This window comes from Astatotilapia calliptera, chromosome 19 (assembly GCF_964374335.1).
Source record: "Astatotilapia calliptera chromosome 19, fAstCal68.1, whole genome shotgun sequence".
Taxonomy (NCBI): domain Eukaryota; kingdom Metazoa; phylum Chordata; class Actinopteri; order Cichliformes; family Cichlidae; genus Astatotilapia; species Astatotilapia calliptera.
The window spans coordinates 13063245-13077199 of NC_137440.1; the positions used below are offsets into that span (position 1 = coordinate 13063245).

The 13955-nt window shown below is 38.4% G+C and overlaps 2 protein-coding genes across 3 annotated transcripts; both read left to right on the forward strand.

The window, feature by feature from the left end:
* The first annotated feature begins 2645 nt into the window (after window positions 1-2645).
* mgst3b (microsomal glutathione S-transferase 3b) lies at window positions 2646-5828 on the forward strand. The gene is made up of 4 exons (XM_026152879.2): window positions 2646-2958; window positions 3040-3162; window positions 4958-5030; window positions 5497-5828. The coding sequence occupies exons 1-4, from the start codon at window positions 2833-2835 to the stop codon at window positions 5595-5597; spliced, it is 423 nt and encodes a 140-aa protein (XP_026008664.1). The 5' UTR covers window positions 2646-2832; the 3' UTR covers window positions 5598-5828.
* A 1555-nt stretch (window positions 5829-7383) lies between these two features.
* On the forward strand, window positions 7384-13819 carry tmem50a (transmembrane protein 50A). 2 transcript variants are annotated; one of them, XM_026152304.2, is made up of 7 exons: window positions 7384-7541; window positions 8958-9063; window positions 9161-9273; window positions 12363-12430; window positions 12617-12709; window positions 13309-13369; window positions 13450-13819. In XM_026152304.2, the coding sequence occupies exons 2-7, from the start codon at window positions 8962-8964 to the stop codon at window positions 13493-13495; spliced, it is 483 nt and encodes a 160-aa protein (XP_026008089.1). In that variant the 5' UTR covers window positions 7384-7541; window positions 8958-8961; the 3' UTR covers window positions 13496-13819. The 2 variants fall into 2 exon arrangements, with proteins under 2 accessions (XP_026008089.1, XP_026008090.1); XM_026152305.2 differs by lacking the exon at window positions 7384-7541 and adding an exon at window positions 8196-8323.
* The last annotated feature ends 136 nt before the right edge of the window (window positions 13820-13955 follow it).

The following is a 13955-nucleotide window of genomic DNA, read 5'->3' on the forward strand; positions in this document are numbered from 1 at the left end:
CCACCCACTCCATGACATGCTGGTCAGTCACAGGAGCACGTTCAGTGAGAGACTTGAGTATCAAAAAGCACCACTGAACGCCACAGGAAATCATTCCTGCCTGTGGCCATTTCCCTGTACAACTCATCCACTTAAGACACTGTATACTGCAATAGCTACACCCTTTTTGCACACGCTCTTCTTCTTATTCAGCTATTTATCAATAAGTGACTTATATCTATATAAGTCATGTATATATTGTATATATTGTGTCTATTTCTTACTTAGTGTATTGTCTTTCTTTGTTACTGTTTATACTGGAGCACTGTAACCAAAATAATTTCCCCTAGGGATTGATGATTCTGAAATGAATCTGCCCGAGCATCATTAAATGTTTCATTTTCTTCAGATATTTTTCTTTCCTGACATTTCTCCATACTTGGCCTCCCTGGGGTTGAAAGTCTTGATATGCTTATTTTGAGCAACAAAAAAATAAATAGTCAAAGGAGCTTCAGAACTGAAGAAGCATCTCGGATGAGAGGTGAAACATCTTCAAGCAACTTAAAGAAGTCCACACGCTTTTCTTTGCAAGCTCCTTTGACTACGATGACCTGGATGAATGAGAACCTTCACAGACAAAAAAATAAATAAATAAAAAAATTAGAACTACAATTTAAAAAAACGTTTTAAAAAAAAGAACTGACACAAATAAAATACACTTCAAATAAATTCTGATAATTTATTTTCCCAAGGAGCTGCATGTGACCCCTGTTCTAGAGGTCAGGAGGTTGTTATCACTGGCAGGAATCATTTACCGTATGCTTGACACCTCTACTGTCTGTTTCCTATGCAAATAATTTCACAACCTTACAGCTTCATTAACGACCCAGTCAACCTCCCTGCTCTCTCATAAAAGCCCAAGTGAAATGTGATGTTTATTTATGTTATAAATACAGGATTTTCCTCTATCATGAGATGGAGGACTAGAAGATGAGTCTGGTAACAATTGTAGGTTAAAACGATGCCTTTCATATGCTGCCTTTTTTGGAATACATAAGGATGAAAGTTTACCCAAAATGCACTTTTTAAAGTTCTCTCCATTGTATTATCAGAAAACAGCTCAAACACCCAGAGTACCAAGATTTGTTCCTGTTCCTCTGTGTCACAGACATTTAACTGGTGGAGGTTTTCTATTCAAACTGTGATATATTCCCTGATGTTGATGCTGAGTGTTGGAATCATTGCTTGGACTGTGATGCAGAGTAAAATGAATTTGGTAAATTGACTGGTACTTATACTATGCCTTTCTACTCAACTTGAGCACTCAAAGCGTTTTTTATTCCAATATGTTATGATCCCTGAGTGGTGGACACAGTTTTATTTATGGTTCCTTTCTGAGGAGGACTCATGTTTGTGTTTTTTACAGAACTGTGAACCGAACCTTAACAATACTTTTGTTTAATTATTCCTCCCTGAGGGAATCTCTACAGTCTGTCATTTATGTCTTATATTTTATGTTATCTTTTTGTTTGGATTTTCTGTGTGTCTACGTTCAAATTAGTATTTAGAGTTCTATTCATGGGGTTATTGTTTACAAGTCTTGTTTATTTTGTGATGCTTTCTGTCTTTATGGTTCATTTTCTAGCGTTGCGGTTTTGGTATACACACATTACTTTTAGTTACCATCCCTACATCAGTCTCTGCTCTGTTTGTCTTTCACTTTGCTTCTGTGTGATTCTGTCTTCCCCTGTGTTTTGTTGTGTCTTAATTCCTGTTTTATTTCAGTAGCTGTTGGTCTCCTGTAACTTGTCTGGTTTTACTTCCTCGGCTTGTTGTCTTCATTGTTTTCAGCTATCTTTAATTACACTCCTAGTTCTATTTCAGTCATTACTTCTTGTATGTGTATATCACCTGAGCATTTCTGCACCCTTTGTTGTGTTATCCATTTAATTGTGTGTCTTGGGTTTCCTGAGCTTGAGCTCCATGTGATTTCTGAATATGTGTATTCCTTGGCATTGCTACTTGTGTAATTTTGGATTTGTCCTTATCAGCATGAAATACGTGCCTCTCTTGACTGCTCTCTTTTGCGTCCTGCTCTTGTCTTCTCAAAATTGCCAGCTGACTATGGTATAAAAGGAAATTAAATGTAGGCTATTTTTCAGCTTTGAACACTTAATTTGGATATTTCCCATGCTTATTAAATTACTCAAATACTAAAAAGTAATTTAAACTGTTGTCCCATCCCGATGTACTTTGATACATACTATTAATATGTGTGGTATGAAGATCACCTTTTGTACAGCATCATTAAACGCATTAAAGTTATAAAAGGTGAGACAGCATTTATTTAATTGTTATAGCTATGAAAGTGTTATGCTTTGCAATTTATTTATTAATTTATTTTTGGTTCAAAATCGGAGCAGTTGTATTTGCATAGATGTGGTATAGAAACTTTTTTCTCCTGTAAAAAAAAATGACCCCATAAGTCTCAAATTTTTTACATACTAACAAAAACTTTTTCAGACTAAACTTTGAGAACCTTTAATAAAATCTGAAATTTTATATCGCTATACCTACAAACTATCTATCTATCTTGTAAGCCTGCAGGCTTATAATTTGTATTTGATTAGGGCTTAAAAGGGAGAAACTAACGACTGTACCGTCATTGGGAGAAAGTGAAGTCGTGAATGCATTTCAAATGCAAATAAAGGAAGTCTCGGGCGATCTCGCGAAATTTTATGTAACGTCTACTTAGCAGTACTGTTTACTTTGTCGCTTCCTCCTCTTTCCTGCGTTATAAAAGCGGAGCGTGCGCACACCTCGCTGTTCACCTGATTTGATCGCAGGCTGAAAATGGACCCGCTCACCGTGCTGCCATCCAACTTCGGATATGTTATCCTCACGTACCTGTACAGCTGGATCATGCTGGGGTATTTGGCAGTTAAGGTTGGGGGAGCCAGAAAGAAGTACAACGTGAAAGTAAGTGAAAAACGAACACTGCACGCTCTGAAGTGATTTTTATTTGCATCTCGGGCTTATTTCACGCTGTTTATTCTGCAGTATCCCACCATGTACAGCGACAAGGAGCAAGTCTTTAACTGCATCCAGAGGGCGCATCAGAACACCCTGGAAGTGTACCCTCAGTGGCTGGTTTTCCAGACCATCGCAGCTCTTGTTTACCCGGTAAATTTGATCATATACACTTAAATCAGTCTTCACTACTAAGTTTTTTGTTTTATGCATTTATTGTGTTAGTGCAGTGGGTCAGGGGCCGAGCAGGAACACGCCCGCGTGAACTTTGGCATGATTTTTCCAGATAACAGTCTAGTTCAAACGTTAGTGTCAGAGTGAATAAGCAGATTTTCCTCGATCACAGGGGTGTGTCCACGACTTTTTTTCTCTGTGGTGGATTGGGGGTGCACAGTAAAACAGAAGTTATGGTCATAAATAAACAGAGTTTATAAAATATAAATCTAATAATGTTAATTAGGTTAAAAATCTGGGATATCTCACTACAGATCACATAAGAACGGTTTACGATATATAGATAGCATGCAAATATCCTGTTAGGCAGGTTTGATGTATGTGCAGAGAGCGGGAAGATCCTTAGAGGAAAGTAAGTTTACAGAAAGTTTAAGTGGTCGATAATGAGATGTCAGTGAGGAAGTGAAATGTTTGTAGCTGCTGAAGTGAGCACAATTAAAGATGTCAGAAGAATTGTATTTGCAGGCTCAGTGCTTTTGAAAAACAGATTATTGTAGCAGATTACTAAATATAAAAAATTCAGTGCACATATCAGACTCATCTGTGGAGTGGAGACTCTGGTGGAGCACTCTCTGTCTCTTTTTTTTCTTTTTAGAAAAAAATCTGTGCATATGCTTGGTTTGTTACTTTATTTGATAACTGTTTGTTAGTAATGATCCAGGCCAAAGACCAGCGGTTACTCAAAGACCTCACTGAACCTGTTAGAGCCCCTGATACCTGTGAGAGTGCATGACAAAGAAAGAGAGACAAGAAGGCATTTAGACACTTATGACAGTAGGGGGAGTGTTTGAATAGAGGTAAATGATCTCAAATAAATAAATAGACGTGATCTTTATGTATGTTCATGGACACAAATCACCATATATTTATATGATGGTTTTCCAGACGAAGCGGTGAAATGTTGAAATACCTCATGAAAGGGCTTCAGCACATGTAGCGATTGTTATTTTAACCAAAATTGCAATCTTTTTCTGACCTTGACCCGGTAGTTTTTAATGCCTTAACAAACCCAATGAAGGCATTTTTAATTAATAATATAAAAAAGGGCAGCACAGTGGCATGGTGGTTAGCACTGTTGCCTTATAGCAAGAAGGTCTTTTTGTGTGGAGTTTGCGTGGTCTCCCCGTGTTTCCCCGGGGCCTCCGACTTCCTCCCACAGTCCAAAGACATGTACTTAGTGGGGTACGGTAAATAGGTGATTCTAAATTGCCCATGTGAATGTGAGTGCATATGGTTGTCTGTCCCTCTGTGATAGACTGGCACGGTGTACCCTGTCTCTCACCCTGTGACCCTGATAAGGATAAACAGAAGAGAAAGGATGGGATATAAAAATAAAATGATATGAATGCAATGTGTGAATCTGTGGTGTGTAGGACCCAAACTGGATAATTATCGATTCGTTAATGTGTACTTGTGTTTAATATTCCAGGTAGAAGTAATTGTACTTTATATTCTGCTGAATGGTCATATCTTTAATAATTCATTATATTTTTAGGATATTGTTTTATAATGTGCTGAAAGTAGCACAACAGGAATATTTAAATAAAATAAAAGTAGTTTAAATCTATATTTAAGTTGAATTCATGAGTAATGTGATGATTCTGTGTGTACTTTATATCAGCAGCTTTGGTGAGGGGCAGCTGTGCCCTCATCTGGAAACTCTCCTGACTTCCTCCATTCTTTCTAACTCTTATTTGTGTGCACTTCTAACCAGCTGTCAGCATCTGTCTTGGGGGTTATTTGGGTGACCAGCAGGTTTTCCTATGCCTGGGGCTACTACACAGGAGGTAAGACTGAAATTAAGTGAATGGAGTCATGATACGTAAAATTTATACACTCACGTTAATATTTTATTAATAAATACAGAGTTATGTTAGTATTAACCCCTAATCAATACCACAATCAGTAATGTCTACATTGGGTTGGTGTCTACAATTATGCCATGTCATAATATGCATGATATGGCAGTTAGACAGATGTTCAGAGCTGAAGTCCAGGTGCTGCAAGAGTTACAGCCCTGTGATAGTCTGAGCAGTTTTATTGCTCAGTATCTACGTTGTTTAATCATTTACATTTGATAACATATGGGTGAAAAGTTACTAAGCTAAGAAGTCAATGATCTGCATTATTAATGGAAGCAAAACATTTAAATGATCATGTGTTCAGAACTTCAGAGAAGACAGAAAAGTTTAGCCTCGTTTTCTTCGTATAATCCTGATTTGATCAATGTTTACTTTGTCCTTTTTATTGCAGATCCTGCCAAGAGGATGAACGGTGCTTACGGCTACATTGGCTATTTCGGAGTCATCATTCTCTCCATATCTGTTGCCCTGCAGCTGCTCGGCTTCCTCTAAGATGACTGTCATCTTGTGTTTGCCCATCTTACTGAAGAATCTGCTCGTGTATAGTGAACAATATTGCATCTTAACAAAACTATGCTATAAACTGTCTATATACGACTTAAAACCTTTTTTATGAACCACTAACCTGATATTCTGATATTTCTGTGACTATATACTCCATGTAATCAAAATTCTACAATAGTCATCAATAAAGTAAATGCTGTCTGATGGTGCAGCCTTAAATGGATTCTGCGTACACTCAGGTAGTACAGATTATGGTCACTGAGAGGGTCAGAGGCAGCAGGGCTAAAGAGCGTGTCATGTGACTCACACATGAGGTATCAGGCGCAAATCCCCCATCTGTTCGAGCCCATAGTCAGTGGCTTCTAGATGATCTACATCCTGAGAAACAAGTCCACCAAGGTCAGCCCAAGATAATAAAGTCCTTTTTTTATAACTACTGTACAATAGAATTACCACAGAAAATGTTTTTTTTTAATTGACAGGGAATAAGTCCAGGTGATGAGCTGGTGGGGTGTTTTCTTTCATTTTGCACACTAAAAGCTAAATAAAACTTCTTTTTTTTTTTTGTCTATGTTAAAATGTTACAGCCCATATAGTTGTACAGAGGGGTTCCTTTGATGTATAAAAACTGAGATGTATTATTGGAAGTTAAGACATCTCATCTCTTTGCCATAGTTTAACAAAATGTAAGATACTTTGTTCAACAGACAGGAGCAGAGAAACCAAAATGTTATATTCTCATATGACGACGTGAGGTTTCAGGAGGTTAATTTGGGAATGAAAGAAGACAAAGGATGAAAGAAATAAGATGTACTTCATTTATCCCAAAAACTGAGAACCTAGTGTGTTACAGTCACCAAAACACGAAATAATTGTCTCTCAATAACACAAATTTAACCAGCTCAGAAAGATTATGCCCCCGCCCGCCCCCACACACACACACAACAATAACAAAATAAGGAGCTCAGTTAAATAAAGATAAAAGAAGTGAAGAGTTCAATAAACCCAAATCAAAATATCATACAACAAGGAGATTAATGAGTAAAATATATAAGGTCATGCTATATATGATTCCAATGGTTTATATGAATAAGATGTACTTTATTCCAATAATAAATAAAGTACATCTATATATGATTCCAGTGTTTTATTGGAATCATATATAGCATCGCTGTGATTTTAAAAAGGATAGTCAGAGGAATAAAGAGTGGGAGAGCTGTGTGACACAAGGAAAAAAGTAGGATTAACTGTTTTATTGGAATCCGGTAAAATAAGCCTAACGGGATATTGTTGTCTTTATTTGTTTTGTATGAACTCTGAATCTGAATTCTTTTGCAATTAATTGTTTAAATCATATAAAGAAATGTGGACAGAAATGTAAAGTATTTTATTGTATTAGAATAAAGTGCCACAATTCTACTTATATGTCACATATATATATATATATTGATTATTATCATATCATATCATTCCCTTATATTATAAATAGCATATAAGTGTGCCAAATGTGCGGCCCAGTAACAGGTCCTGGTCCTCCAGAGGATCCTGTTCAGCCCGCTCAATAGCTGTGCAAAGAGTGATGAACAGTGTTAAAATGCGCAGGTACTGTAGAGATGTGATGCCAACCTTATTTCAGAAACACTAGTGTCATTAATGAGTCATTAAATGGGAAACTGTGAATCCTTTTTATATTAATTGCACTTATTTAGAAACCTACTATGCAATAATTTTACTGGTCAGGAGTAACTGGAATTAGAAAGGAGAGATGTTTACAAATTCACACTTTATCCGTTGCTCCTGAAGGCAACAACATCAACAGCGTCTTTGATCGAAAAGGGTGTGGGTTGACTGCGCATGTGCATGACGAACCTCTGTCGGAAGCAAAGTCGGGTTTGTCCAAAGGTTTTACACACCAAAAAGCGAGAATAAAAGGTAGGAATTCCTTTGAAAATGGCACGAGGAACGGGTAACACTGTCGGGATGTGTGTTTCTATCCGTTCCCACCGCTGTCGTTTGGCTCGTGGTATTTTTTCAGCAACTTCGTAGCGAGAAGAAACCTTCAAGGAAATGTTTGCTAGTACCAAAGCGATGAACAAAAGAAAGCGACAGCGCAGGGTTTTAATCAAACACACGAGCATTGTTTGAGTTTCTAAAACTTATACCTGCTATTATCATCCCTTTAGGGGCTTAATGGATATTGCATGTGGCGATTAAACGGGATAAATGTGGAGTTACAGTATTGTTGGTGTTTGTGCGCGAGCACGAGCCTACTGTACGGCGCCTGCGCACTGATGGATTTTTGTGTCAGATTTCAGTCCACTTTTCTGACTTCGCTTATTGATTATTGGAAATAAGCATAATGAACAGCTGTTTTTCATGTTGCCCGCACTTACATTAGTGGAGTCAGGAATACACCTGGCTGGCTGTGGAAAGTGTGATGTCATCATTTATTTAAACTTTAATAAATCAGCTGTTCCTCCTGTACACAATGGGGTGGAAATTTTGCTGAGACACTTTTCCTTACTGCATTCAGTGACCTATTTTTACTGTTTTAAGAGTCACATAACGAGTCATCTGTGTCATTGTTGTTATGCATTCTCCAGACGGTGGCCTCCAGGGACGCTGTAATAATCTAGTAGCTGTGGCAACAGCCAGAGCGTTGATGTTCAGTTATTGAACCTAAAGTAGACGGCTTAGCATCATTATTTGAGTAGGTAGGTTTCCACGAGTCCTGAGGTTCAGGACAAATCCAGAGTACTTGTGTCCTCCACACCTCCATCAAAAGTCAATGGGAGCTGAAATCTACTCCTGGACAAGCTACTGTTCTGTCCGGTGTTATTTGTGTATTATTTTCAGTTGTATAATTTTTTTTGTTTTTGTTTTTTACCAATTTCATTATTTTGCTATTTGTATTTTATTTCATTATACTGAACATTTAAAAAAAAAATTATATTACTGTTTCGCCCCTTTTCCCCTCTTGACCTCCTTAATTCAATACATTTATTTGATATTTAACAAACAGTTTTAGCCTGTTGGGTTTTATAGTTTTTCTTTTCTGAACTTTTAAATTTTTTATAGTCAGTGTATATATTCTATGAAAATATGTATTTATGATTGAATTGAATTATTTTATTTCGATTTTTTTCTTATTCACCTTCTCATTGTATTATCTTCAGCTTTTTAAGGTTTGACTTGATTTGATTTTAACAGATTTTTATGTGTAATATTTATATTTTACATTTTACATTAATAAAAAGATATGTTATTTGTTTTTTTCAGACTGTTTAAACTGAGCTGCCTTTCTCTTAATTCAAATCCTGATTTACACCTACATTTACTTTTTTCCAGAGTCATGTCGGGATTTCTGGACGGGATCCGGTGCGGAGACTGTGAGTGTAATGTGGACTGGGGAGAGCGAAGAAACACAATTGCCTCTATAGCTGCTGGAGTCCTGGTATTTCCACTGATTTCTTCAAAACAATAAAGACATATATATAAATCTGTATAGAAGATTTTACATATTTACATAACCGGGGATGTTGTTTTTGCAGTTTTTCACCGGCTGGTGGATCATCATTGATGCTGCAGTGAAATACCCGGCACAGGATGAATTTCATCATGCATATCACACCTGTGGAGTCATCGCTACCGTGGCCTTTCTCATGTAAGACAGACTGCAGCTGTTTGGTGTTTCTGAAGCTTTAAAGCTCAACTTGCAGGTTTTCCAAATCACATGCGTAATATCACAGAGGAAGTAGAGCTGATGTCACATGACCTTAAAAAAAACCCAACAACAGCGATTTAGTCACGTAATAACTGGGAGTCGGGGGTTGTTGCCCCTTTCTGTTTTCAAGAGTGATTGATGACCCTGTCTAAGGTGACAGTGATACCAGTTTTGATCTTTTTATTCAGAGACATTTGTTAACATGTGAGTTAAATTCATACGTGTCACTCATGTGAAAAGTCTCAATAGCTAAATGAATGTGAAGAGAGACAACTTTAGCTTCATAGTGTGGATTTAGAGATCTCTCCAAAACAGGAAGTCTGGAACTGGTTCTTTTTTATCTTTATGGTTTCACAAAAATTTAAAAAGGGGATGCCCAGAATTTACATTTTTTGAATGCAGCATATTTTATTTCAGCAATTTAACATGAGCAAAGCAAAATCCAAGTAAGATAATAATAATTCAATGAACAAACTGTACTCTGAGATCATGCTGATTTCTACTGCTGGTTTTGAGATGAGGGAGATAGAGGGAAACATCCGCATCCTGACCACTTACACCAGTCTGTGCCGATATAATCCAGTAGGAATGCAGAAAAAAGTTCTCCAATTCCTCTGTGATTATACCCCGGCACAGCAAAAAATAAGAAGGGGAAACAGACGCAAATTCTAATTCTAAATCGTAAGTCCACAGTGTTTCTGCTTTTTTACACAGTGCCTGTTTGGTGCTCTCACTCTAACACACACAGAGCAAAGGGTGCACCGTGGTCATAACAATGCTCCTGGAATCTGGGTGAAAAAGTCAAGCATGAGGGTCATTACATTACTGAAACTACATTTTCTTACTCCTGTATTGATTACATTTATTCTTGATTATATTCTGATTAGAATTAAGCATGATTTAGTTCTCTGTATCACTGCAACCATAAAAAGGCTGGATGTTAAGTCCTCTTATTCCACTTTTGGATGAAGATAAGCCCAGGGATCTCAGTCTCTTCGACACCCCCTCCTTGAGATCGCTGGCTGCCTGTCATGGTGGTTAAGACGGGGGAGTCCACTTCATCAGCAGTGAACAGATGTTGCAAGGCCGATGAGCTGGTCCCCAGTTCTGTGGTCCAGCAGGGCCCTGAGTTGGTTCAAGGACTGTGGCCGGTCACCATCACTCATCTCGTGCTCTGCTCTTCCATCTACTCAATTTTCCTGATCTTGTATGTCCTCATCGACCTGGATGTTTTTGTAGCAACTTCCCTCATAGTAATCGTACTTGCACTCCCAGCTGGATGTTTGAATGGTGGCAGGTTTGGTCCAGCAAAAATAAAACCGCCATTAGGCAGATGTGTAGAGGTGATTTGGTGCCCATCAGGGTAGTAAACTCCATCAATATCCCTGCAGATTCCAGATACAGCAGATCTCCGCACTATATTGGCCCAGCTCAAAAAAAGTTGGCTACTGGGACTGTTGGACTAAACTGGCAATCCATATGCAAGAAGATCCCCCACGCACTGTGGTGTTGGAGTTTATCTTTGTGGCACAATGTGCACTGTAAGGCTGAAGTGACACTTCAGTGATACTTTGCACTATGAGCATCTGTTCCACACTGCATGCACCTGCTGCCCCCTCTGAACGGTCCTTTTCGGACTGTGCTTGTTGTGTTTTCGGCCATGGTTCCTTAATGTCCCAGGAGTTTCTTCCATAACCTGTTATAAGCTCCTCGGACGTGCTGTTTTCCCTCCTCCTCATGTCCGAGGTCATCACTAATGGATTAATGACAAAACTTCTCTCCTGCCCCCCTGGAGCTTTACTGTGTGTAACCTGTGTAACTACACATGCCGCTGGTAGTGCCGTGTTTGCATCCTGTTCCTAAATATTACTTTTTCTGTAACTCAAGGTTGTACTCTCATCAAAATAATCACTCTTGCTTATTTCTTTATGACTGCTAGTCTTAACACTGCTTTCAGGCTAAATTCTCTTCAGCACAGCCACATTTGTATGTATTTATAAACCATTTCCATCCTTTTCTCTGGCATATGGTGGTAGCTGTGCTGTATTCTCTTGTATATACGCTTCTGGAGTCACCCCTTGCCTGGAGGTCTAATCTTCCCTATTCTTCGATTCCGTGAAAGAGTTTCTTTGTTACATCATCCAATTTATTTCATGCTTTTTCCAGCATCCTGTCTCTCTTTGTTATAAACCTTACAAAAGAAGACTGAACTTCATGTTGAAACACAGCTCTGTACTTTTTTTCTCTCTGACCTTGGATTGTCGTCACAATAATTCCTTACTCTCTTTTCAGCTTCTCTGTTTTTGCTAACTCGCTTTCACAAAACACACAAAAGGACATATGTTTCAAGTTTAAGCAAATATAAATGCTTCAAGTATTGAGTAATTTTGTCCCAAAATAAGGTTTAACTCCTTTTTTCCCTGCAAGATGTATTTCCACCACTCCTCTGTGCAGTTTCATAACTTTATATACTCCATAACATACATGTCCATGTTACTGATGCATTAAGTCAAGGAAGAGTTTAAAAAGGACTCTTACCCACGAGCACCTGAACAGGTTTAATCAGTTTGGGGTGTTTTTAGAGTCCTGTGAGTCCTCCTTGTGAAACGTGTCCTCAGAAAGATTTCAAACGTTTAGTGGGTTTATGTTGATTCTTTTTCAACACTTTGTTAATCATAGTGAAATCTCTCTGCACACAGTGCTGTAACCTTCAGTCCGATGCATACAGTTTTGTAAAAAGCCAGACTTTGACCCTAATCAAGTCAGAAAGCAGCCTCATCTTAAGGCTTTAAGACGGGACTTGACAGTACCCATGTGTGACACTCTGAGAACCATGGAGGATTTTAGCGCTGGTGGATGAAGGAATTTTTGGTTTGCATGTAATAAACACATTTATACAACACTTACAGAGTTAACTGGCCTGGATAGGGTTTATAAATAACTTTTCTGCTCCAACAGTTATTAGTTGATGTTACTTTTTTCGGGTTGTAACATCTGAAGATTCTGCATTCTGCTTTTTTCCATTTTAGGATAAATGCTGTTTCAAATGGCCAAGTGAGAGGAGACAGCTACAGCGAAGGCTGCATGGGACAGACAGGTGTGTGTCTGCTGTGATGACGACAGGTTGTCTATTTTCATTTAGCGATTATTTATTTAATGTCTCAGATATGCTTTCTACTGTTCTTGTGGCGTGTATCTGCGCATGCAGTAAAACCCAACGTGGTAAACGAAGCTCGACACCACGTCACTCAGTGTCCCGCCCTTTCTTATCTTTTACTTGCAGGTGCTCGAGTGTGGCTCTTTATCGGCTTCATGCTGGCTTTTGGCTCCCTCATCGCCTCCATGTGGATTCTCTTTGGAGGATTTGTAGTGCCCCGTGAGTCCACTTTATCTGCTTAGCACTTTTCTACTTGGCCCAAGTGTTCAGCTGTGTTTTCAACTGTAGAAACTTTGGACTGGGAACTTTGGCACCTCGGTTATAATATGAATGAATATAATGGAAATAATTTGTATTTCCAGTTGGAGCCATATTTCCACGTAGTGACGTGGAGAGGCAAAGCTATAAACAAAAGTGTCCCCGTCTAAAAAGATCTAATTGTATTTATAAACAGCATAACTGTGGTCATATTACACAGTTATACAGTCCGCGTACCTGGACTCATCGATGTTTAGTTGTCTGTACGCAGCCGTTTCATAACCCAGCTATGAAGTGTGTATTTAAAAAGAGAAAGGCATGCGTTCTTTAATGTGATAATTTGAATAACTTGTCGCTTGGTAAGAGATGGTCTGAGTGAATCAGCGTCGTCTGCGGTGCAACCTGTGTTAGGATAGGCAGATAACGTTCACGCGTCACTGTTTGCTGGGTGAAAATGAGGCTGTTTAGAGGGATGTTTGCTGCAGTAAGGAACTCTTGGATCAAAGCTGTGACGGCGTGATGCTGTAACTGACGCCGTAAACCTGTTGCGTCTTTTGCAGAGAAGCCCACTGTGTACCCTGGAATTGCTGTTTTCTTCCAAAATGCGTTCATTTTCTTCGGGTGAGTTGTTGAGTCGTCTTTCTCTCGTCCGTTTCAGGACAATGAAAACATTTCACTCATCTTATCGTTTTCCTCTTCAGGGGTTTGGTGTTCAAGTTTGGTCGTACAGAGGATCTCTGGCAGTAATGAACTCTGCGTGTCTCTTCATGTCCACAGTTATACACTCTGCTTTCTATACTGTATGAGACTGTATGCTTCAGTGGGTATTCACTTTATATATAAACTATTTCCTTTTTTTTTTTAGCCTTCAGATTAACATGTTTAATTTATCTGGTTTGCTGTATAAAAGCTAAATCATAATTAAGCACAAATCTTCATAGATTTCTTTAAAGTTTGAATATTTTCAAATGTGGCATGTCTATTTGCAATCGGACTCTGTAGCCATGTTGTTAAAATGGTTTACTTATGCATAAACAAAATTGTGTATTTTGGGAGCTTCAAGACACTAAACTGTCTCCATCTCCTTTGTTTTATGGCATCCCCTAATTTAGCCTGCCTGCCAAGCGCACATTCCATAAGTGGTTATGGTACAAAATATTAACTGACGGATTTTTCGTAGATGTGTACACATACATGTTTCATTGAA

Bases quoted from the DNA above. Each gene is read 5' to 3' on its own strand.
- tmem50a (XM_026152304.2), top strand. From the start codon at position 8,962: ATGTCGGGATTTCTGGACGGGATCCGGTGCGGAGACTGTGAGTGTAAT. The intron at 12,431-12,616 runs GTGTGTGTCTGC...TTTTACTTGCAG, and splicing joins AGGCTGCATGGGACAGACAG to GTGCTCGAGTGTGGCTCTTT. The intron at 12,710-13,308 runs GTGAGTCCACTT...CGTCTTTTGCAG, and splicing joins TGGAGGATTTGTAGTGCCCC to AGAAGCCCACTGTGTACCCT.
- mgst3b (XM_026152879.2), top strand. From the start codon at position 2,833: ATGGACCCGCTCACCGTGCTGCCATCCAACTTCGGATATGTTATCCTC. The intron at 2,959-3,039 runs GTAAGTGAAAAA...TTTATTCTGCAG, and splicing joins GAAAGAAGTACAACGTGAAA to TATCCCACCATGTACAGCGA. The intron at 5,031-5,496 runs GTAAGACTGAAA...TTTTTATTGCAG, and splicing joins CTGGGGCTACTACACAGGAG to ATCCTGCCAAGAGGATGAAC.